Source organism: Meleagris gallopavo, chromosome 5 (genome assembly GCF_000146605.3).
Source record: "Meleagris gallopavo isolate NT-WF06-2002-E0010 breed Aviagen turkey brand Nicholas breeding stock chromosome 5, Turkey_5.1, whole genome shotgun sequence".
In the NCBI taxonomy this organism is placed as follows: domain Eukaryota; kingdom Metazoa; phylum Chordata; class Aves; order Galliformes; family Phasianidae; genus Meleagris; species Meleagris gallopavo.
This window is the reverse complement of record NC_015015.2, coordinates 49,655,625-49,681,211: the sequence shown is the minus strand read 5'-3', so window position 1 is coordinate 49,681,211 and position 25,587 is coordinate 49,655,625. Positions and strand designations below refer to the sequence as shown.

The following is a 25,587-nucleotide window of genomic DNA, read 5'->3' as shown; positions in this document are numbered from 1 at the left end:
AAAAAACCTTAAAAAATAACTAAAAAAAGCAATTATATACAAGCAAGTTGTTTTTTTCCAGTCTTACTACTATTATATGCTAATTTGCCTTTGCATCCATTAACATTAAAACATTACACAGCATGACAACAGTAACAATAAATTTGCTTTGATTGACAATAAGATGCAACGCACATTTATTTTCAAAACATATTTCAATGACAAGCACACCAAAAATGAACCATGAAATATATATAGCAAACTTCATTTTACTAAGGATAACTCTCTATTACTTCCCTTCACCTCTGAATTTCCTCTGATGAACTTTTCTCCCACGTTTGTTCATACATTCCCCTTATCAGTTTCATTCCACTTACCAGGCAAGCACTTGCTAGTCTTCCATCAGCTAGTTTTGTTGAAGAGTGAACTTCTCACCTTCTATCAAAGAACTATTGCTAAACTCACTAGAAGAGCATGAGTTTTATTTGCTCTCACTTCTCCAGAATTCAGCTTGTGCAATACACCAAACACTGAAGAACATTATTCAACATGCAATTACAAGTGTGTATAGGCAACTGAATAAAAGATAAATAATCAAATAAGATATAGTACATTATCTAAGTTAATTTACTTGAACTAAGAATTTGAGTTCTGAAAAATACAAGTCTTATTTACTATTCCACAAAAAGAAAATTAAAATGGAACTATACAAGTTACTTTTTTATTCATTAAGACTTTCTTATTTTTGGCTTTCCATCTTAACACTGACCAACAAGCGTTCTTTGTTTGCCCAGTCTTATGTAATTTGTAACAGACATTGTGAAACATCCCTCAGAAAGAAAGGAAAAAACAAAAACACACTCTCCCAAAAGATTGTGGGAAAAAAGTTAGTTTAATGACAGATTAGAGAGCAGAGACAACATTGAAAGAAATGCAGTAGCATCCCTCAATCTCTAATATTCATCCCATCAGCTTGCAAAAAACAGCAACTGATAAATTTGTAACAGCATTCTCAAAGTTAGAGTCAAGCAGCTGAAATTCAAGGAAGACACCAGGCAACAGACAGCAAATAGCTAAATGTTTATATGTTCTGAATAGAGGATAGGCACCAAAGTTGAAAATCTGCATGGCCATAATGCAGAGATAACATTAAGGTGAATTTTCATACTTGCCTGTTTACGAGATCTCATTGCTGCCTCTTCTAATGTTTCAGCAGCTTCAAATTTGCCTTGTCGTCTGTAAAGTGCCCCAAGGTTCTTCAATGTAGTCGTTACTGTTGGACTAATGAAAAAAATACATATATACACATTATATACACTTCTCTCAGAGAGTGGTCAGGCACCGGAATGGCCTGCCCAGGGAGGTTGTGGAGTCGCTGTCCCTGGCAGTGTTCAAGAGGTGTCTGGATGAGGAGCTACGAGATACGGTTTAGTGCTTATGGTAGCAATGGTAGTGGGAGGACGGTTGGACTAGATGATCTTGTAGGTCCTTTCCAACCTCGTGATTCTATGATTCTATGATTAGATTCTTCTCAATTCACAAACTAATAAAAAATGAATTAATACAATGTAATCTTTTTGAAACTACTAAGAGTCTTGAAATATACTATCACTTATTACGCATACATGAAAAAACTGTTACGCTCCCTCAAACTGCATTAACATCTCATGCTATCGTTAGTCAGCACCCTTAAACCTGAATGTTAGTAACTAGCCTCTGAATCCAGCCATGAGAAAACTGGAATGTTTCTTAGATGCATCTCAAGAGGCAAAACTTCAGCTCAGTTCTAATGTGTCCAACTGAGTAATTCTGAAGCAGCCAGATAATGTGCTTACTCAGGCATACTGTGACGTTACTGTAGCATGCATTAGTCACAAAACAGAACCACAGTACAGTTGGAAGGGAGATCACCTAATCCAACTCTAAATTAACAATTCCTTCCATCAGTTTTTACTTAATAACCACTTTCAGCTTCTGTGCTAAACTTGAACAGTGGAACAAAGGAAAAAAACTCCACACATTCCACTAGCAAATCTAACTCCCGAGACATTTTTGATTCAATGATGCAATGAGAATTAGCTCAGCCATAGTGTCGTTGCTTGAAGGTTTGCTCCAATAACAGCAGAGAAAAAAATTCCTCATGCCTTAGAATGAAATTAAAACAAAGCTTCAATGAAAAGCAAATATGATGCAAGCTGAATTTCCTGTTTCTCTTCTTCCAAGATAAGATGCACGTACACAAGATTAACATTCTTCAGGCTTTAGAAACTCAAATAACGTGTAAGTGTAGCAGTTTTAACTTTGCTTTCTTATGCCAGACAGAAACTCAAGGCCCAGGTATTTGGACGGTCTCTTTTTCACTCCTGACCTTCTCTACAGGTTTTGCTGGGGCAGGGAGAGCACGCAAGCCAACTGAAAGTGTAAAAAGAAAGGTGACCTACACTAGATCTCATCAGCCTACATTAAAAGCAGCCTCAGGATTGCAAACTGCTGCCATCTGCACTCCTGAAAGCCAGCCGTAGGCCTGAGTATCTAATACTGTACTTCTTGATGCCGTAAGCAAGTTGCTCATTTGTTTTCATTTCAAAACATGCTTTAGTCTGACATTTCTAGATACTGTCTATTGCCATGTGATCTGTCCAATAAAGAAAATACTCACCTATCAACTTTGCAAGCTTTGTACCAGCCACCATATTCTCCAAAAGATGTGCCATCTTTTTGCTTTCCCTAAAAATAAAAGTAACATTAAAGAAAACTAACTCATTTGTAACTAAAATAATAAAAGCTCCAAAAAAGATTTATGACAGTGGCCTTACTTTGCACTCTTCCCTCTCTTCTGCATGCATCCAAATAGGCTTATTTTCATCTAATGAAACAGAAGAAAATACTTTATAGAAGTACAAAGCTACAAAGTGTTCACTGCAATATTTTAACCCTCTGAAATAAGGCTAAGAACCACAGAAAGAAGCACCAGATGAACGTAACATTTTTTAATTGTTTTACAATTCTGTCTTTTTTTCTGATCTGAACTTGGGAAGTTACTTCTAAGAAGCTTTGAAGTCAATACGTACTGCCATCCATCTATCATGTACCTCGTTATGTGCCAGCAAGAATGCATTTGTTTCTTTTACCATAATGATTATTTTGACACCTACTAAGCGGTGCATTCTGTGACAGTAGCATATGCAATAAAAACTCTGTGATTTACAGTTGATGAAATGGATTTAACTTCAGTGTACAATGTAACTTATACAGTGTACAATATCCATAAATTTACAGAGTAAATATCCTTAAATTTACACTGTAAATTTAAGAATATTTTCTAATTCTTTCTATGCTAGAGAATGACTCATCAATATATTCACTGTGTCCTTAGAAATTTGTTCCAATGACTGGAAAGTGACATTTTCAGCATCTATAAAAATGCTAAAATCAGTTTCTGATGCACATAAAATAAATCATGCCAGAAATACGATGCAAAGGATATAAACCTAACCAAGGCTCCCTCACTGAAGAAACTTTCATTTTGAATTAAATGTTACTGCTGTATCCACTGAACACCTTCTTATGCTGAATTTTACAGTACCTTAATGCATCTTCTATCTCACTTCTCAAATCTGCTTCAAGCAGACAATTCTAATCAAGATAAGATCAACCTCCAACATATTTTCTCTCCTAACTACCACAAAAATTAAACATACTTTGAAGTCTAAGTTTCTTACCATCTACAGAGCCAAATTCCCGTTCATGAGCACGAGTAAGAATCTCTTTGTACAAAGTTTCCGCTTGCTTAAATTTGCCCTGTTTTAGGTAGCAGGATGCCTAGAAAGAAAACACCCCCAAAAAGACAACAGCACTTTTTTAATTTAGTTTGAGAAACGATACAGTAAATACAATACATTCTGAATAATGTACTGAATGCATTCAATTGACAAGAAAATTTCACTTTTCATAGATTTACTTATAAGAGCCTTACCAGGTTATTCTTTGTTTTTGCAACATTTGGATCATCTGGTCCCAGCTTAGTTTGGTAAATTTCCAGTGCTCTCTGATAGTAGTATTCTACCTCCTCATATTTACCCTGGTTCTGGCATAGTAGAGCCAAGTTATTTAACTGTTTGGCAACATCGGGGTGATCTTTCCCCAGCACCTGAAAAAGAAATATCTCATATTAAATTCTTTTCCAGTAATCATATCAGGGTTTAAAAATATATAAATAGCCCATTGGTATTGACTCCTCAGAAATTTCAACATGAAGCTGATGAAAGAGAAACTTGTAACAGGCATATTTTAAATCATATGATTACATTAAAAGCAGCGTATTATCCAGATAAGCCTGAAGATACAGACATTCAGTCACATGGACCATGATAAATATCCACACAGTCCTAGAATAATCAAATTAAAAGTTTTAAGTTTCCTCTTTAATTCCAGCGTTCTTGCCAAATCAAAGATCCCTTAACAAACAAAAGGGGCAAAAAAAGGTAGAGAAGGTTTATTACAAAATACAGAACTTGGAGAACACCCAGCGTGCTGCAACAGTTCTGTAAGAATTTAACATTGTTTTTTATTTCAGACATTGCTAACTACTGTGATTGGCCTGGCAGATCTGTCCAATCAAAACATAGAACAAATGTAAGGATGTTTAATCCTGCCCCAAAAAAAGTCTATTCAAAGGTGTTCTGTTTGCTTTGTTTTGTTGGGTTGTTGTTTGTTTTTTGGTTTTTTGGTTTTTTTTTTTTTTTTTTTGCAATTGTACCTTTTCTCTGATTTCCAGAGCTCGCTTACACAAAGGTTCAGCTTCTTTGTACTTTCCCCGTTTACCATAAAGTACTGCAAGATTGTTTAGAGTTGCTGCCACCTGCCAACAGAGAGAAGTATTAATTACATCAATTTGCTAATACAAATAACCACCAAATTAATGTACTTGTTTTCAAATTATCCTCTTGAATTTTGCAAACGAAGAGATTCCCAAATGTCATTCACACTCAGGCCTGCCTCACTTCCAAACAAGTGTCATGATGAGAGATTTTTAACTGATTTTTAACACTGGGTACAGAAGTTTGATTTACGCCTCATTTAAAAGCAGCAGCAAAACAAATCAGAAGTACACCTTCGATCTGAGTTCACTCAATCAACAGTGATTCGAGTAAGCAAATTAAAATTTTTCTTTATAAATTCATTTCCCTTAGAAGATCCATGCAATCTGATCCAAAAATCAAGTAAGTGCAGGTCATTTGTGGTGAAACAGCATTGAATATAATGCTTATATTCAAAAGAAAACGAAGAATGTTACAATGTGGTTTCCTACCTGTGCTGTTTAGAGATAAGCCAGGTCTTAAAAACTTTCCTGTTGAGTTTAATATTAGAATGAGTTGGAAAAAAATTTCATCAAAAACAAAACTAAAAATATAGCATTGCTTGTATACAAACCGCTGGATGATCTTTGCCCAAAGTCTTTTCACGGATAGCCAAGGCATCGTTCAGGAGATTTGCTGCATCTTTGTATTTGTTCTGGTCTCTGAATTTTAAGAAGACATAATTAATACTGAGGATTGAAAAGAGATGTCATAATAATGAAGCTGGCTTCAGTATTAGACTAAAGATGTTACCATAACAGTGGATTAAGAATACATTTAGGAACTGCAAGGCAAAAACATGAAGCTCATAACTAAAGTAGCTAGAGGGCTCAAGACTAGCAGGTACAATTTTGACTGTGTTGTCCAATTTATCTCTCTAGATTACCTGAAAGTGGATAACCAACACATTCTTCTTCAGCATACCAAATAAGGAAGGTGCTGGGTTTCAAAAATGCTTTGCTCTCACAACAAAGGCATAGGCAAAAATGCAGCAACTCACTCAACAATTTTAGTAGACATACATTTTGCTGCACTCTCTCGAGTGTTTTAAAAAAATGCAATGGAAAATAAGACAGCAAAAATGGTAGCCTGAACACTGACAGGCTACAGCCAATTGTGAACTATTTGTTTAGCTGACATTTATTTACTATACAAACCTGTACACCAAAGCAAGTATGTTCAACATAGTGGCAACGTCAGGATGGTCGTGGCCCGAAGTCTTCTCCAGATCTTCAAGAGCTTGTTTACAAAGAGGTACAGCAACCTCGTATCTACCTTGGGAAGCGTACTGAATAACAAGATTATGAAGGGTCCTTAATCTTGCTGGAATTTCATAGCCACCTTGTTGGGCAGCAGCTGCTGCACTGCTATGCTGCTGTTGAACTGGAAGAAACCCACAGGATTTTAATTTGTTTAAAAAGATTGATATAACTTGAAGACATTTAACATTTTAAGCTCAATGACACACAAGAGACTTGCTGAATTCTATTTCTTCAATACAAAGCATTAGTATCAGAACATACTTCACTTAATTCTTCACATTCTGTCCACGCTTCATAAACAAAGGTACTGCATTACTATTATTTTACAGTTTTACTAGCTCAGGAGGTCAAATTAATAAACAAATGGAGAAAATATCATACTTTACCTCAGCAAACCATTAACAGTTCTCAAGACTGTTTACAATCAGAAATATTAAAGTTTCCCTATGGAAAGGAACACTAATGCAGACAAGCAAAGCACTGGCAGAACAGGTCAGATTATTTGTTCTTTTTCCATTATTATTTTTCTCTAAACATACTTCTGTTTTTGCTCATTTCCCTTTGTCATACCAGGAAATGCCTAAGGTTGGCACAAAAAAGATTAGAGCACCTTGACTGCCACAAGTAACAGCTATAAGGGAAAAGGCACCAAGTCAAAACCAGTGTCAACGTTTTGATTTTACTTCCTAAATCTCAAATTTAGCCCTTTGTTTTCCTTAGCTACTGGCTTTTGGTTGTTGCAACCCCCTTGCACTCCTCCAAACTATCCCTTTTCTCTTAGCCCAGGAGATTTCATCTCTTACTCATTTTTATTAAATTATAAACACACAGAACAAGGGTTCCTGCTGTGAGACCGACTTTCTTCTATATTAAAGGTAACACTCTCACAGCAAGCAGGAGCCTTTTTCTGTCACTGGAATCATACAATTCCAAACCTACATCCACAATCATTGTCTGCCAAACCACTGAAGCATTTGAGTTTTTGGTTTTGTTGTTGTTTGTTTGTTTTACCAAATTACCAAAACAGCACTACTGTTTAAATCAAAATAGTAAAAACACAGATGGACTACACAGGTATACAGGCAGTTTTGCCACTCAACTTTCCTAATTCAAAGCTCTAGGTAAGGCCAGATAAGCTCAGGATGAAGTCTGGGATCAACACTTTCATAATCTCTGCAAATCTTCCCCCCACTGCTGTTGCTCATATACTCCATGCTTGATAGCATGGTAACCTTGTGTGTGCTCAAAATGGAAATTCAAAACTCTGTTGATTAGCAAGGTAGTGCCCTTCAGACACTTTTTTTTCCTGTTATTTATTCACTAAGAATCATTATACCACTAGCACACTGCGTATACACTACCAACATATTGTATAATATAAACTTTACATCTATAAGAAAAACAATTTCAGTAAGGCTGATCTGTCAATGGCTTCTTTCAACCTCCAATTCAAACTTCCCACCTATTCATTGGTCCCTCTGACTTGAAGACAACACCTCTAGAATGAGTAATGAAGTAAGGAAAACAATTTTAGCAAAGGACAAAAGACTGAATCAGAAAGACTCCATGTCCCAAAATGTTAAATCAGATCATTTAAAAGGTCATCAAAAGAATTACCATCTGGGCAGATGACCAAAAAGCTTCAGTGTTTCAGAGAACATGCCCTTGTCACCTTGAACAATTTTCACCATTCTGAGGCCCACAAAAAAAAAAAAAAGATTGTGGGACCAGTTTCGTACTGAAGTTAGTTCCAGGAATTTTGCAACAGCTAGTAAACTCTGAAAATCTAGGCCCCAGTTCTGCACACCACAATTATCACAATTGGTTTTCCTGTTTCATTACTCTAGTAGGGCAAGAGGCATTCACTGCTTCACTTGGCCCCAGAAGACCTTACGTGTGGATTCACTTTTCTCTAAGCATCCTTAGCCTCTGTAGTACAGAGATGCAGTAAAACTGCAATTAGAAATGTACTTACTTCCCTGTCCTTGGTCTTCATCATCATTGGGAAATAAGTCATCCAAAGGCTCTTTGGTGGAATCTGTATCTTTATCCTCCTGTAGAAAAAGCCCAAACCCAAATTGTTATACAATTAAATCTAAAGCATAAAGTCGATTTAACCTGCAACACTGAAGGAACTCTCCACATCCGCAACCTTGGAATTGCCAAGAATAATGCTTCTCACAGAAATTAAATGAAGGTCTCGTGTTCAAGTGTATTTACACCCTCTGTCCTAAAACAATACGGGACACCTTCAGGAGATCCAGGAATAGAAATCAGGTCTCCTAGATTTCAGTTTTTTTCAGCTCAAATTAAGCTCCTGAAAACACATTTGCTACTTTTACCAAAATATTATGCCTACAGAAAAGTACCCACAGAAGAGCACTACTGAATACATACTTGTCTGTTGTGCTTAGAAGTTATACATGCAGTTGTAGACAAGCAAGTAAAAAGAATAAGGAGACTGATCTCCAGAAGGGAAATAAATTTGAACTAGTAACCAGAAATAGATTATCCTCCCATCCTGTTTCACTAAGAAGAAAACCCAGCTGCGCATTCCTTTTTTTTGGCCCTCCATCTGACACTTTTTTCTGTAGAAGAAAAGGTAACTGCTGCTGCTGGCACTCAGGCTCAACGATTGCAAAGCAGGTGCTCTGCAAAAACTAGCAGATTGATGAGACCATAAACTTCCCATCTGATATCCATTTTTAGATGCACTGATTCCAAGTTTACTTTGAGTATATGCAACTGACAGAAGTGTAACAACAGAGACTGTCCACGTGGTTAGTGAAACCATAAAGGTGCTCTGTTTACTTCATTACTATGTGCCAATCAGATTTCAATTAGTGTTGTTATTTAGGCCATCTACAGATTATTGTTCAACTTTAAGGGCACACAAGTCAGAGTATTCCCTTCTCCTGTACCTTTTCTTCTCCTTAAAGAAAGTTTATTAAATGGACTTCACTGGCAGTATTCAACCACAAATACCAACTCATGAAACAACACTGAATAATTCTGAATGCATCTGGTCAACTCTCACTATGTTAAAAAGTATTTAGTCAAGCAAGAATAAAACATATTTCACCCATCATGTTGCTAATTGGTTATAAATGAAAGATACGACTAAGTAGGTCTGAACACACAAAATGAGATCTTTTCTACAGTACTGTCCAGGAGAAGAAATAAAAAGACAACATGAAAGGTAAATTAGTTAGAAGTCCTTTCAACTGGTTAAGTTACTTCTGTAAATTAAAATTGTACCCATTTGCTCTCTGAATCTAAGAATATCTAACAAAATAGGTTATGTAGTAATGACTAAAAACGTACATATGATCACAGTGTACAGCAGAAGGTCAAGAAAGGGGATCCTATACCAGTGTAAATTTGCAAAAGATAGAAGCTATAGGGACTACACATAGCTTGCATTAGATATAAACAAAGTATTTTTCCTATAGTCAAAATAATTCAAGTCTCCTTTGTTCTTAGAATCCACAATAGTTTGCACTGCTCACTTATTTATAACTGCTGAGTCTATAGAAGGAAATTTTTGGTCTCAAGTTCAGTTTATAATTAATGTCAGCTAGCATGACACTTTTTTTAATACCTACAGGCAGTAAAACATTTACTCTTTTACCATAAGAATCTAAATTATGTGACACTAGTATAAAGCAAGCACTTTAATGACACGTTTATGTTAGCAACAAAGAAAAAGCTTCCGTCATTTTTTGCTAACTAGGCAGATTACAGCACATGCATAAACGTGAGCCGATTTTTACCATACAGCTACTTACTGATGGTGAAATATCATCATCATATTTTTTTAATTGATTCATGAATTCTAGATGCTTCTTTTCTTCCTCCAGTTGAGCCACAGATTGCTCACTTTTCTGTAGTTTCTGTTGTGTATTGGCCAGTTCATCCCGTAGCCACTGATTTTCCTGACACAGTCGGCGAACCTGAGCACGCAGTTTTTGCTTCTCTGATTCCACTGCATTTAAATGATTTGACAAGGCCATCATTACCTAAAAGGCAGAAAGTATCATATCACATGACATATCTCCTCCAGAATGCAGTCCTGTATTCAGCACTGAAGTGTTTTATTACTTAAAACCTGCATCATTTGTGAGATCTGGACAACAGAATAGCAATAATACTTCAGTGATTGTTATACTGCTTAGATCTAAAGGTGCTCACAATTACACAAGCACATAGATATATAGAGATATCTGAACGTGCAGATATCCTACATGACTGAATCATTTTTGTCCTGAAACATGATAAAGCAGCCATAAAAACAATCTACTTGAATACTTTTTTTTTTGCAATGTCAAATGAAAAACGAGTGCTAAGTGAAAGCCAAACTCTACATACAGAACACTCTGCTTTCACTGTTTATGCTAATATATCACCAATAGAAGCAGAAAGCATACCTTCAAAGAATGGGTCAGTGGTGATAATAAAAATCTTATTTTAGATGAGTTTGACACTCTTAAGTTATCAGTATTTCACCTCCTCAATTTCATGTTTCTTCAAAGCAAAGTTACTTCAATGTTTTTGAACTAAGCATTCAACATGAAATAACTGCTGTTTTTAACTGAAATTTCAGGTTTCTAAAATAAATATTAATTCTTTAGAAACTACTTTTTCCTTTTAAAGGAAGATAAAACATGAGGAATAATTTCCTAACACCAGTCCAAATCTCCAGACTTCAGCATCTAGCTGCTTATGTATTCAAAATTAACATGCATCTTCTCATTCACCTTCTGCAGATGATACCATCCTTCACTACAATAGTTTATGGAAGTTCACTTAGACCCTTCTTTAGGGCATAAATAAAAGTTGTTCAAATTCTATACAAAATTCTTAACCTTCAAAATGTATTAAAATTCAATTTTGATTTGTTAAGGTATTCAATAAATATTGGAGAATCTTAAACCCCAAGAGCACTGTGAGCTTGTATAAAGAATCTGAGAATCAAAGGAATAAGAACACAAATGTAAGATCACAGCAGAGCTGAAAGGTCAGTCTCCTAACCCTAACGAAACTCATTTGTGCATGACCTCCACACCTGTATTTCAGAGCTAAAATGCTGATGCTTGGTTCTTGTTTGAGCAGCTTGTTACCTGACTAATGCCATGGAAAACTAATAGAAAATAGGAGCCATCTCACCAAAGCAAAGAGGAGCTTAGCTACAGGCTTCAGGGCTTTGAAACAGAATGTATAATTAGTTCTGTAACACAGTAAGACAGCCTCTATTAATTACAGCAGCCTGCTTCTTTAGCATAAAATAACAACTTCCATGACTCAGCATACTGCTTATATTCAGTAAGGTAAACGTACATCCATCAAAACTGATTATGTTTACTTTAAACTTCCAATCTGAAGTCAAACAATGATCTTTCGTTATTTTTTTAATACACTAAAAATTCAGTCAAAATCTGAAATGCTTTATTTCTACTTGAGCTTTACCTGTGCTTCACTAAGGCCGAGCTCCAGCATCTCCAGTGACTTTCGAATCATGTTTGATTTTTCTTCAACCAGATTAGTTTCATCATCTTTCTTCAAACATTTCAGTGTTTCAAGTAAGCTCTGTAAAATTGAATTGTGTTCATTCTTCAATGCCTCCAGTCCATTAATCACTTGCTTAGTTTTGGCAATGATTTCATCTTGAGTGAGCTTCTCCAACTTCTCTTCCTTTAGATACACCATTGTGGACATGTTTTCATACATTCTGAAAAGGAAGAATACAATAGTTAACCAAAAGGTAAAAACAAAACAAGAGATTCTCTAAAAGTATGCACTTGTAGAGCTTCTCTTTCAGTCAGTAAAACATAAGAATTTGAATTGCATATTCATAATGGTATTTTTGTGCAACTTCCACAAAGTTTTAGGTCCTGGTTTTGAACATTTCAAGGTTTCCAACTGATTAACACCAATTCATGAGTCAACAATAAATGAAAAATCTATACATACAACAACATGGCAGAAGAATGTCTAACGAGCACCAAATAGGATTCTGGTTTGTTCAGAAGCAAATATATGAGCTGGTGTATGAAAGAATACACTGTAATCTGATCAATGCCACTATTTATTTATGTATTACAAATATCCACAAAACAATGCTTGAAGAAAGCAGCATCTAACCTTTAAAAAAGCTGAGAGATCAGTTATGAAAAAAAAGTCTTAGGTTTTCTAGTCCTTGGAAAAGGACAATCTCTGTTTTGAAACTAATAACTGCCCCCTAAGACATTGCTGTTACACATTCTATGCGTTCATATAGAATCGCATACCGACGTTTGATTGTCTATGGATCCAGACAACTGTTTTGATGAAGCTGCAACAGCTGCTAGATGCTAAATGTATAGCACAAACTTTGTGAGAAACATTTCACCGTGCTATTTTATCAATAGCTCACATACTACATTAAGTCTATAAGATTTCTGGACGTTCACGAAGGCCTCTACCAAATGCAAAGTATAGAAAGTCCTGTATTTTTATGATTGCACGTCCTGTTAATGAAGCGACAACCAAGTATAACAACGCCAAACTACAAACAGAAGGTGGAAATCAATTGAACCTATTTCATCACCACCAGAAAAATGTCCTATGATGAGAACAGAGAACGTAGGAAGATACGAATACCTTCAAGCGTACTGGGAAGTACACAAAGAAACGAGCATCCACACATGTACTTCTTTGAGGACAGCTGGAAGATGTGCTTACTCTACAGCATTACATAAATAGAACGCTGCTCATTCTCTTCACATACACTCAAATCACCCTCTCTGTTATGACTTTCTTTCTCACAAAAGAGCCACATACTACTTTATTTTGTTATCAGCTACTGTCTGAAAACACAGATAATCTAGAAAGCAATTAATTCAGTTTTACCACCATTTAACTTCACATGAACTTCATATTCACAAAGAGATGCAATCTGGAGCACTTATATCTGTATAAAACACCAAATTTAGCATGGCCCAAGGAATCAACTCACAAATGACATATTTCCCTTTTATAACCAGAGAAATATCACCTGGAATGCATAAATACCATTTCTTAAAATGCATACTCTAAAAATCATGTATAAATGAATTATAATTTAATGAAAGCAAGGTCTGTAAATATGCAGGTATTTAAATATTCTAACAAGCACTCATATGAGGAACTGTTAAGGGTTATGTTAACTGCAGCTCACAGTTCAACTCTAATTATCATCCTGCATACTTTCATGCCTTCAATTAACAATTTCCATCCTGAATACAAGAACAGAACCTTTGATCATATGGAAATAAAAAGGCAGAGGACATCTAGAAAACAAGCTTTCAGTTTGAGAAATCTCATTTATAATTATCCAGAGCTTCCCTACAACATTTCTTCCATACTCCAAAATGAGTTTGTAATCATTTGCTTCTGTCTCATGTGAACAAGAGTAGCAATTCCTTCTGTGAGCTGCAGCGTTTTGGAGTCATTCTGTAACATCACAGATGGAAAGGAGGTGTGTGCTTGTGTGTGAAGTGCATATGGAGGTTTAAAATAAGAATTTGTACATATAAATCACAGCATCAAAAGGAAATGAACACAGATAAATTAACATTCACTCACTGGTACTAAAAGAATAAATGAATAAATAAAGTAATACCAAAAGCTGTATCAGGCCTTGTAAGACTCAACCCTTTGTGTGAAAATGAGTAAGTAGCCCCTGGGAAGTATCTATCCAACAGAAGAAAACCAGCAAAGAGACACATCTGGGTGCACAGTTGCATCTCAGGTGCGAACTGGCACCATGGGGAAAAAGGGCAGTGTTGCTCAGGGTTTTATATGTTATACTTTGGAAAATAAATTAGGAAAGGGAGAGTAACAAACATCCAGTTTATCATGTTATTGGGTTCTCAGTAAGCGTCAGATTAGCCATTAAATATTTGATATCCTTTAAGAGTAGTGTGGTGGCGCAGTGCCATACCCATGATATTTTAAAAACCTATTGGTCAACAGGGCATATTTGGCCATATTTGCAAACACAGTGATACAATTTGCTTACACACACACACACACAGCTAACTACTTAAGCTCTTGAACTCCTATTTAAGGATCTCATAAACACAAATAGTTTTGTGCTCACCTACTACAAAGAAAAAATGGTGTCATCTTCCTGTGGATTGCCTCCAAGAATAAAAAAGTTCACCTGAAAGTGAAATTTTGTTCAGGTAGAAGAATTTTAAATAATTTCTGATTTCTTGAACGAAAGTACACTTGGCTGTATGAGTCCTCCTTTCATATGAAACTTATCAAGCTTGGGAGATAATCTGTAATCACATCTAGTGTTTGATTACTGCTTTAGAAGACAATCTGAAAAAAATTATCTGTGAAGTGCTGTGACAAATAAAATTCTTCCAATCCTCCTTCCTTTACAGAGCAGCCAAGACTGCTGAGCACAGCAGAATGATGTGTCAGCACAAAAGAAAAAATATCATTTCCCTAACAAAGAAACTACAAGACCTGCACAGGCCAGCCCTACTGCTCCTGCCATCTACATGCACTGCCAACTCCACACAGACCTATCTGCCAGTTTGACCTTCTTCCTTCTCCCGTATGCACCTCCCAGTTCACTGGTACCAGTTATGTTTGGATTTTGTGGAGGGACGTGGTTTAGTGAGTACCGTTGGTGATAGGCAGATGGTTGGACTGGATGATCTTGAAGGTCTTTTCCAACCTTGGTGATTCTATTTTGAATAATAAAGAGTCTGTTCAAGGGCTTTTAACCCTGATTTCACTCCCAGTTTGTCCTTAATTAAATGACAAGGCTCAGTATCTTAAATCTGGTTTGGGCATGTTTCCTTCTGCATTACTTGCAATCTCCAAGTCATTAATTCCCTGCTCAAACCAGGCACACGTCTCATTACATCACAGAAAGCACTGCTCTCACTGCTTTCCCTGCTCAGCTCAGTAACAGAGAGCAGTGCTTCTCAAACAAACCTAACAAGACCACAAGCTTTCCAAGCACAGAAAGAAAAATCACCAACAAACGAAAGCGATGCAGAACAGCCTGCCAGAGTGTGCTGAAAAAATATCGCAGTTCAAATGCGCTGCTGTTATTCTTCACAGTCAGACACATCCAAGTCTAACAAAACAGATAAGCAAGAATTATTCTTTCAATCTAAGATGCGACTTTCTCTATTAAGCAATTTCTACTAGCACAAGTCCCACAACTTAAGAAATGTACAACATCCTCTCTGCTTGGCTTGCCCTCCTTTTAACCAAAATGGTCCTTTATGTTCAGGCTTTTTATTTCAATACTTGCCCTCTCTGATGCCACAGAAAAACCAGCTTTTTCCCTGTGTTTGACGTACACAGGGCTGCAGTTGAACTCCAATGCTATATGAGAGTCTCCTCATCATACTTTGAATCCATACGAACGTATCTGAATCCATATGAACCTCCAGAGAATAGAAAATCTTGAGCTGCATCTGGAAACAGTGTACAGCTGGAGGTCAGCCTGAAGGTACAGTTGCTGACCCACTTCTATAATCAGAATGCTGCTGCTCTTCTTACTGCCTCAGCTTTCCAAATATACGATCTCAAAAATGTCTTTGCTATTCATAAAAGCTACCTTAAAAATAGCTTGGTGAGAACAATTAGCAGCACATACTGGAGGCCACAAACCACCGACCAGAAGCAGATCTGCAGATGAAGCTGCACTTGACCAGCAGCCAACTTTAAGCTGAGAGAAGTCCTTTAGAAAAGGATGTGTTTAAAAACAAAAACAATTCACACCTTGGACTCTTTTTTTTTTCCTATTAAATTCCTCTAGCAAGCATCTGAATTAAAGCAACAACAAAACACATTATTGTGCTGCTTCTGCCAGCTTCCAGCTGACCCTGATTGCAGAAGCTTGCCCTGCCACTCGGTTTAAAACAAAGGTATGCAAGGTGAATACTATAAAAAGGACACGTCTAATCCTTTAATGTCAAGGGCACACATTCTAAGAAAAGCTCAGAATAAAGTTTGTAATTTGGCCTACGACGTAACACTGCAAGACATTTTTCTGGGTAAGCAAACATACCATGCAAAGGCTTAGTGCTTGTGAGGATAAACCCAGGGGTGCAAACTCCTGGAAACCCCATTGGCTGTCACTAAGCCTAAACAACACCGAAGTGCAAAGCATTAAAACATAACTCCAAGCAAGTCTGTAGCATGGCTGATGCTGACAGCTCCCTGACAAAGCTATGAGGATTCCTACTATAGAGCTCATTTACTCAGATTTCTGTATCACAGCACTACATTACAGCAACACTAGTGAAGCACGTGCATCTCATTAGCAACGAATCTGCATTTTTATCAGTAATAAAATACTATTTTAAAATATTTGTTTTTGTTTCTCAAGGATAATTGACAAAACCCTTCAGAGTAATTTCAGCCTTACCGTAGCAAGTAAACTACTTTCACTGGAATTATGGCTTTCCACTGAAATAGTTAATTTTAGTAAAACCTTACACAGCACAGAAGTATCTGGAGTGGCATAGAAGTGTCCTATAAATAAACAGTTCACTATTCCTCTTAAAGGTTGTTATGGTGTTAATCCTTTGATAGTACTCCACCAAACTAACACTTCAAACTACCATTTCAATATCGTGATATAGTTAAATCTTGATCCCTCTAAGACTGACAACCTGCCAACGTAATCACTTCCAAAGTCTCTTTTAGATTCAGCTACACCTGGAATTCCATAGCTCTGCAGAGTTCAACCAAATCCCATCTTGCTCCTCCTGTGCTCTTGGATTCCAGTGCAGTATTTTTCCTCCAAAAAGAGGCATCTGCTTGGATCCTACATCCAGTCCGCATGCATCACAAGCATGAAAAGCTTAGCCTCTGTGCATTCTCAAGCCTTAGCATCTCAGGTTCCTAATGAAGATAGGTGAAAATAAAACCTTTCTATCCATTGTTACCACAGAGATGGCTCTTTGTCAAAGCTGAAGCAAGCACACAAGAAATCTGACAGGTGTGTTTGTTAATTTTAGTTACGCCCATACAGCCTCTGAAGGGAGACAGACAGCAAGGCTCAGTCTCCTCCTCCTGGAGCAAGGCTTTGCTATTGCATTACTGCTTTGTCAACACCAAACAGCATCTGTCGCTCTCCCCCAAAGCTGCACTTTGTTTCTTGCGAGCACTAATAAGCACCTTCACGCTGCCATAAATAGACCTCAAGAAAGCAGAGCATTTTGCCTGCTCACTACTGCACTGTCACAACATACCATAGGATTTACCTCATTCTTACGACCACAAAGCCCATCTCACTGTGACAACCAGAGATTAAGGCACATTTTAACAAAAGGAGCAGTTACGTAAAGGCAGAATAAACATTCGTGAAAGCATCACAAGTTGAGTGATTTAAGAAGTCATCATATTTGCAGTTATTAAAAGTACTTGTGACAAGAATGAAAGATACATCGAGAAAAAAAAGAAAGCAAGGGTAATTATTCAAGTTTAGGATTTTGTTGTTACAAAGACATGCGTTATAAAACACCTACTTCAAGTGGACTGAAAGGAAATTGTGACTATTTGTAAAGAAATACTGACAAGACAGTTTGAGTTACAAATCCATCACTATCAAATCCCGCATTTTTTTACCCTCAGTATTCCAACTGCCTACATAAGTTTTTGTGTGGGAGCAGCACTTGGCTCTTCATGTGCTTACCAACCTGTGCAGCCACGTCTTCAGCCTATAGAATACATTTTTGGTAGACAGATTCTAGCAGATGAGGGAAATCTCTTTGATGGAACAGGGAAATGCAGCTATAGCAAAGTGTTTTTAAAAATAAATGTCTTGCAATTTTAAGCTGTCAATAGCATCTATTTATCTTAATTCTACATAGCATTTTGGTAAAAGTACAGGAGTATTTCCAAACGGTGCACTCTCCCTTCAAAGTTTAGGGTGAAGAACCTTCCCCTTCCACCATTATGCTTTCATTTAAAACATGAAACGCCCAAACACTCAGCTAATTCTTCCAGAATCACTACAGGAAGAGATGCAAAATGAAATAATTCAGACATAGAATCATGGAATCACTCAGGTTGCAAAAGACCTTAAAGATCATCGAGTCCAATCACAATTTAACCATACTACCCTAACTAAACACTGCCCTTAATATTAAGGATAAACTAATTGTGCATCATCAAACATCCCACGAAAACGGACCTTTACAAAGGCAGTCACCAGGGACCAGACAGCACTTCACACCTTACAAATCCAATCTCATAGGAAGCAGATCAGATGATGCAACCCCCTAGAAAAAACAACCTTGTATCATTCTGGGTGCATCTTACACACTGTATCAGAGAGCTGACTAAGCTCTAAAGTGATTAATCGTGCCCTCGTTAAGTACTCTGCAATCTGCAGTGCTTACTCACACAATCACAGAATGGCCAGGCTTGGAAGGGACCTCAAGCATCATGAATCTCTAACCCCCCTGCCACACGCAGGGCCACCAACCTCCCCATTTAATACTACACCAGGCTGCCCAGGGCCCCATCCAACCTGGCCTTGAACACCTCCAGGGATGGACGGGGCATCCACAGCCTCTCTGGGCAGCCTGTTCCAGCACCTCACCACTCTCTCTGTAAAGAATTTCCTTCTGACATCCAACTTAAATCTTCCCTCCCTCAACCTAAAACCATTTCCCCTTGTCCTGCTGTTATCAACCCTTTCAAGGAGTTGATTCCCCTCCTGTTTGTAGACTCCCTTTAGGTGCTGAAAGGCTGCAATGAAGTCACCCCACGGCCTTCTTTTCTCCAGGCTGAACAAGCCCAGCTCCCTCAGCCTGTCTTCATAGGGGAGGTGCTCCAGTCCCCTGATCATCTTCATGGCTCTCCTCTGGACCCTCTCCAACAGCTCCCTGTCTTTCTTGTACAGGGGGCCCCAGACCTGGACGCAGTACTCCAGATGGGGCCTCACAAGAGCAGAGTAGAGGAGGACAATCACCTCCCTGTCCCGACCGGCTACCCCTCTTCTGATGGAGCCCAGGATACCATTTGCTTTCCAAGCTGAAAATGGTCAGATGGTCCAGAAGTCTCCAGGGCCAGGAGATACAGAGTGGTACAACAGGGCTCCAGCCTTGTGTTTGGCAAAGTCACCTTTTCATCCTCTGCTCTCGCACCCTAGGGTCGTACCATAGTTTGAGTTTCATTTCCAGCCATCTCACATCTTCATAATTTATCTCTATGATTGCTAGGGCACTCAGTGCTCCTTCAGGACTTTAACCTTATATTTAAAACCATTGCATTTGGATAAAACTAATTTGAAAGCAATCCTGTACCAAGGACGGCAGAACAATCACATCCTAAAACAACTGTGCCATTAGAAACAAAAAAAAAATAATCATTTTCTAGCATTGCCCCAAGTGCAGCCACACTAGCAGAGAGGAGCGACAAGGAAAAAAAAGAAGGAGAGAAACAAACTCATCCAGCATATTTCCAGGCCATTTGTTAGCACAACAACTGGGTGGGGAATTAAGAAACAGATTCAATGGCTGCACAAATGACAAGCAGGCAGTGTAATTCAAACCTCCCTGACTGCTGCTTTTACAAATACGCTGGGCATCTTCATTCTCTACCTGCATGCTGCACAGACTCAAAACTTCTGTCAATTTCTAAGTCTTATTCTAACAGCAAAATTGCTCTAAAAGCAACATACAGCATATAATTTTAACTAGAAAGTACTGTAAGATAAATTGCTACTGAGTAAGAAAGACTTACCTCTTTTCTGAGCAATGGAAAGAAGATGTAATGAAGTAGAATGGCTTAGGCTGGAAGAGACCTCAAAGCCCACCCAGCCCCAATCTCTGCCATGGGCTGGCTACCCCTCCCCCCAGCTCAGGCTGCCCAGGACCCTCCATCCAGCCTGGCCCTGGGCACTCCAGAGATGGGCATCACAGTAACAGCAGTACTGGGATGTGAAGACAAAGTCACGCATGGCCTCTTGCCTTTCCAGAAGATGGCTGATAGATAACAAATTTTAAGAAATGAGGCCATCTGGCTAATACAGCTATCACTACCATAACAAAACCTTATTTGTCTTCTCTGGGTGATGTCTTAAGCTACCAGGAACACCCACCAAGGACAGGAGGAGGTCTGTGTTCCAAACACTCTGAGAGCAGAATACAGCTGCACCACATCCTCTGTTAAATGTGATTCTGCCTTACATTGACACAGTGACCACGTTTTCACACAATAAACCTTCTCAAGGCATACCTCAAAATTGACACTTCTTCCTGAGGAGTCATTCTAGTGAGACTTCTGGGTCACTGTCCCATGCTGGCATACTGACAAACACCATCAGAGCTCCTGCACCGCTCCATATTTCAGTACAGCAGTACATCCACAGAAATCATAAACAATAGTGCATTCTTAGATCTCCCATCCATTACTGGCTTATTTGAGAGAGACTTCAGAGAGAGAAATGGCTGTCAGGTATCTGGTGTAGACCATGGGCATTCACTCACTGAGGCTATGGCTGGAGACAAAAAGCTGGCAGTGCTCCACACGCAGCCAGACATCTCATTCACATCCTCCTGCTACACCAGCACAAGCATGCTTGTCCATAGCAAACAAAAGACCTGCTCCTTTCACTGTGTTATCTTTCAGACAAAGGTGAGGGAACAAAAATAACAGGTTCAGGGCATAAACCCAGCCAAAACGTATCTATTTCCCTGTGCTGTTTCCATGTTAACAGAATGAGGATACAGAACATGTGGCAGGAGTGTGGTTCTACATAAACCAGCCCTGAGACTCAAGAAACTCTCAGCTATAACCTTAGACACTTGTATATTACTCTTCTGTCAGCAGAAACAGTTTATGAGGCTGCTGCCTCCCCATCTCCTGCTGCAATCTTTCCTTACCATCCCACCACCTGTGCTAATCCAGATACACACAGCACTGACCGGGTGGGGAGGAAATAATGCTGCTTCTCCCTCACAACACTTGGGGGACACATCTAATTTAACCACTGAACAAATGACATGTTAAAGCCAACAGAGATGAGTGATGAAGGAGTAACAGCTGTCTCTCTGAAATGGAAGCTGAACAAGCTGGAAGATACAGTTGTGGCTTTCCTACATGATACAGCCTGACACTGATAAAGGAACATCCACAGAAACACTCCATCTGAAGCACAGTATGCTATGCAGGAAAGAAAAGAAAAAAAAAAAAAAAAAAAAGGGACCCTCCCCTCCTTCCCCCAACACAGAACACACCTCCCTCCCCCATCAGCCCATAAACCCACATGGCATGCTTTGCAGACCATCCAGCTACCGTCAGCTGGAAAGGAGCACATTCAGGATGCACTGCAGGAACGCGGTTACTGCGATCCCCTGGAGCTTAAAGCCACCTCCCTCCTCTGGGGAATGGCACACACACCACACACGTACCAGCACTCTGCAAGTGCCCTTCATGTTTTGGTAATATTTACCTACTGGTGCTGTTTCTAGACAAAGCACAGTATTAGAACTCTATGAACATTAGCAGTAATGTGTTGCTGAGAGGGATGGCAGCACAGGATACAAAAAACAGTTTATCAGCGTATGTATACAAAATAGAGTGTATGTATACAAAATACCCAGAACTATGATATACTGATACACAGCCTGTTATCTGATCATTGTGACATGCTAAGTATTGTCATTTAAATGGACTGATTTTTAGATACAACTCCGATTCCTAGGATATACACAATACAGGTTGTAAGAAAAGCAGATATTAACTGTCAGAAAATAATATATGTCAGAAAAATATATCCGACACTTCTTGACCTTCTGAATGTTAATTAGTGCATCATTAACTTTTTAAATGGTTTTCTGGGGTGCGTGCAAATAAATACAGGGTTATGCTCACAGAGTGATTAGGCTGCAGTGAGCCACCACCCCACCCTACCCACCTATAGGGAAGCTGTATAACTGACCAGACTGGTTACATCCTTCACTCTCTTCACTTTGGAATATAATAAAGTCAGCTATGGTTCTGATGTAAGCACAGGAACACCACCTTAAAGTGATTAATGGGTTTTATGGCAGATATTTACAAAGAATCAAAAAAGGATACCGCTCTGTTTTAGGGTAACCTGACAAAGATATTTTAGTGTTTAATAAGGCATGATACTACTGAGAAACCATGCAAAAAATCTCTGTTTAAGTAGAATGGGGAAAGCACACTCAGAATAGAAGACTACATGCTTCCTAATTTAGGAGAGAGAAAAGAAAACAGGAAGAAAAAAAAGAGCAATAATAATTATTTGAAAAACTAAATTCAATTTAATTCCACCTGCAGGTCAAAGCAGCTTTCAGGGTAAAGATTGCTTCTGAGGGCACTGAAAAGAGCTGAACAACAGAACCCAAGGGAGATAAGCTGAATTCAGAGAATCAAACCACGATTAAATCAACAGACAGATACTATTACTTGCATCTGTCTTCTTAGCTGACTCAATCTGAAGAAACTATCAAGTATCAGAGATTAGATATGCTAATTTTATATTGTATAAAGAAAATAAGCATTAACTGTGCTTCAGTGTTTGTCCTTTGAATACCATTTCTTTGTTCATGCACCCAAATACATTTTAGGTACTCATGCCTGCCTATCTGCCACGGCCTGTCATTACGCATTATACTAACTGTCTGCTACAAAAAACACCTTCCAAAACAAGTACAGCACTATCTGTCAAAGCACCTCAAACACAACCCTGTGGAAACGAATCCTACATCACTGAAAGGACCTGTAATTCTGGCTCTTGCCCTCTAACAAAGTGCCTGGTTCAAATCCCTGAAGTCAAAGCAACAAACGCATCTCAGCGAATCTGAGCCAGCACGAGCTTTCTGGTCTGGCATTTATTGACTGTGGGGACTGGTAAGTATTTTTTCAAAGGAACCACACTTATTTCTACAGCCTGCTATTAGACAGGAAAATGTTCCACTAAAGAAATGACCGGGAGAGCCTCACTACCTCGAGCTGAGCATGACTCAGGATATAACTGGCTCTATTTTGAGGTCAAAATGCTTCTTTTTAAAATAAACAGTTTGCCTCCCATTACTACTTGGTTACCAGGAAGTATAGATTAGACATTACGTGCCCAATGATTTTGTTTTAAGGAAAACAAGAGTTAACATCTAAAAGAAACATTTTTTTCTAAACTTTGGTCAGTGTTTTCATAGGAGAAAATACTTGGAAAATATAAAATATGCAGATTGTGCTACGAGAAATGCTTGCAACTTCTATTGCAGCGATGATGGAATTGGTCAGATCCCACCTTTATGACAGATGTGTCATGCTGAGCTATACCTTGAGGGACATGGACAGCAAAAGGTTTCTTTAAATAAACCTGGTATGCTTGCCTTTGTCTTTGCTACTGCACTGTTCAACATTAAGTGCAAAAACACATTTTGCTTCTTTATGAACGTACCCACACTCATTTTTTACTCCCTTTAGGAAAACAGTACTTTAAAAGTTATTTGTATACTTAATTGAGTTTAAAATAATCATGAGCTAAGCATCTGGAAAGAAGCTGCTAATACCAGAATAAACCAACTTACACGTCTTCCAGAGATACTGAGCAGAGTAAGAGATGAAAGAGTAATTGCACAAGCCCACATGTCTCAAGAGAAACAGAAGCTGCATTACGTGGACTCAGCACAGAGCACGAGGGTTCAGCATCTCCCCAAGCTCCTAATTAAGAGGCATAGGTAGGTATGTCTGTATGCACATGTAGATGCACAGATCTCTGTGTTTAAACGTACACAGCCTATGGGTAGCACACAAGTGAGGGTTTTCTGACCTCATTATGGTAAATTCTTCATAAACAGAGCAAGCAGCAATTGCTTTTGTAACCCTTGTGCATCCCTCAAGCAGTATCTTGATTATTGTATGTCAAAACATTTAGTAGACTCTCACAGACTTCATTCACATTTCTATGCACTGTTCTTCTTTCGTTGAGCAAAGGCTTTTTAAAATTTGTTTCACTAATAAGGCATTGTTGGTACATCCCAATAATGTAATGAGCAGCAAACGAAGCAGCTTTATGAGACGTTTGGGGGATAACATTTTTTTCTTTTAAAATTACTTACAATTGTGTGTTTTCTTTGATTAGAAAATGAATGGAGCCCAGACTTACACCGCTGTTAGAATTTCTCATTAATGCAAGCGTCCACTTCGATCTCCACCCATCAGAAACAGAAAGGCTGCCAAACTTTAACTGCAACACGACGCAGAAGTGATACCGCATTGTTGTGTGACTTCACTAACTGCCCATTTCAGTGCTCTGCACTTTGCTACCTGGTTCTGCATTAAGTGCTCACCTAATTGCAACTGCAGTTTTCTACATTTTGTGAAAGTATCACAAAAAGGTTATCTTAAACCACGTGTTCACAAAGAAAATTAAAAAATCATGGCAACTCCTTACAAAACACAAGGCCTTCTACTCAGAATCAGCGCAGAGATCGGCTTTCTCTCCGCTTCCAGTAAATGCTGAATGTGTTTCTTTCAATTGTCTCTATAATCCTGGGGTTATAATATCCAGTATCATGTTTCGCTGAAGCTTTGGAATTCATAATCAATTAAAATAAAGCCATTTTCGAGAGCAGTTTGAAATCCATCCTGAATTCAAAAAGGTTTTGTATTTTTTTTTTTTTTTAATCTCGAAGGTTCCTTTCTAGCTTTCCAATGCACACCCTTTGGGCATGTTTCCTATTTCAGAGAAGTGCAAACACAAAAGGGGAAGTGAAACAGACAATTACTTCCCAGAGTAATTGTTACCAAACCTTCTGCCACTTGCAACACAAAAATAACATTTTAAGAATCCTCGTTCAAGGCGTTTTTATACAGAACTACAAAAAAAAAATAAATCTATTACGAGTGACATTTGCTCAGCATTCTGTTGTTTAAAGCGGAGTATAAGAACAAACTTTCACTTTTTTTTCCCCAGCTCCTTTTGCTTTCTGATTCTCGAACACTACTGGTACAATCAAGTCGGATACACCGAAGGAAATCTTTCATGGGGAAAAAAACCAGGCGTAGAAGCACCTGACGGATGGAGCAGGCTCCCGGCGGCGTCCATCTGGGTGGTGCCGCCCCGGCCATGGCAGCGGGCTGCTCCCGCTCAGCACGCAGGGAGGAGGCGCGGTGCCCCCGTCTGCGCTTACGCACAAGCGCTGTGCAGCTGTACCGACCTGACACCTCGCTAGCAAAACCAGCAGAAAGCCAGGATAAAACACCTTCCTAATTCACCTCTGCCCAAAAGACAGCACCAACGAGGTCAGTCAGGCATTAGCGTTATCTCGCCCCTACAGATTTACCTCCTTTAACTTTAGACAAGGATGCCGAAGGACCTTCTCAGAGCACGGCACGGTGACCCGCAGCCCGGGCAGCGCCGTCCCCGCCTTCCTTCCTTCCTTCCTTCCACCATTTCACACCGCCCCGCCGCGCCGCGGCCCCCCGCAGCGCCCTCGCTCAGC

The 25,587-nt window shown here is 38.7% G+C and overlaps 1 protein-coding gene across 1 annotated transcript in view; it reads right to left on the bottom strand.

Annotated features, from left to right (window-relative positions):
- Positions 1 to 25,523, bottom strand: part of KLC1 (kinesin light chain 1) — a 42,560-nt gene extending 17,037 nt beyond the window's left edge. Inside the window, 12 exon segments of the mRNA XM_019615902.2 lie at positions 1,152 to 1,260; positions 2,639 to 2,706; positions 2,796 to 2,845; positions 3,702 to 3,801; positions 3,956 to 4,129; positions 4,739 to 4,840; positions 5,413 to 5,500; positions 5,996 to 6,221; positions 8,076 to 8,154; positions 9,889 to 10,119; positions 11,567 to 11,828; positions 25,429 to 25,523. Coding sequence (XP_019471447.1) covers positions 1,152 to 1,260; positions 2,639 to 2,706; positions 2,796 to 2,845; positions 3,702 to 3,801; positions 3,956 to 4,129; positions 4,739 to 4,840; positions 5,413 to 5,500; positions 5,996 to 6,221; positions 8,076 to 8,154; positions 9,889 to 10,119; positions 11,567 to 11,827 — 1,488 coding nt within the window. The 5' untranslated portion in view covers position 11,828; positions 25,429 to 25,523.
- Positions 25,524 to 25,587: the final 64 nt, after the last annotated feature.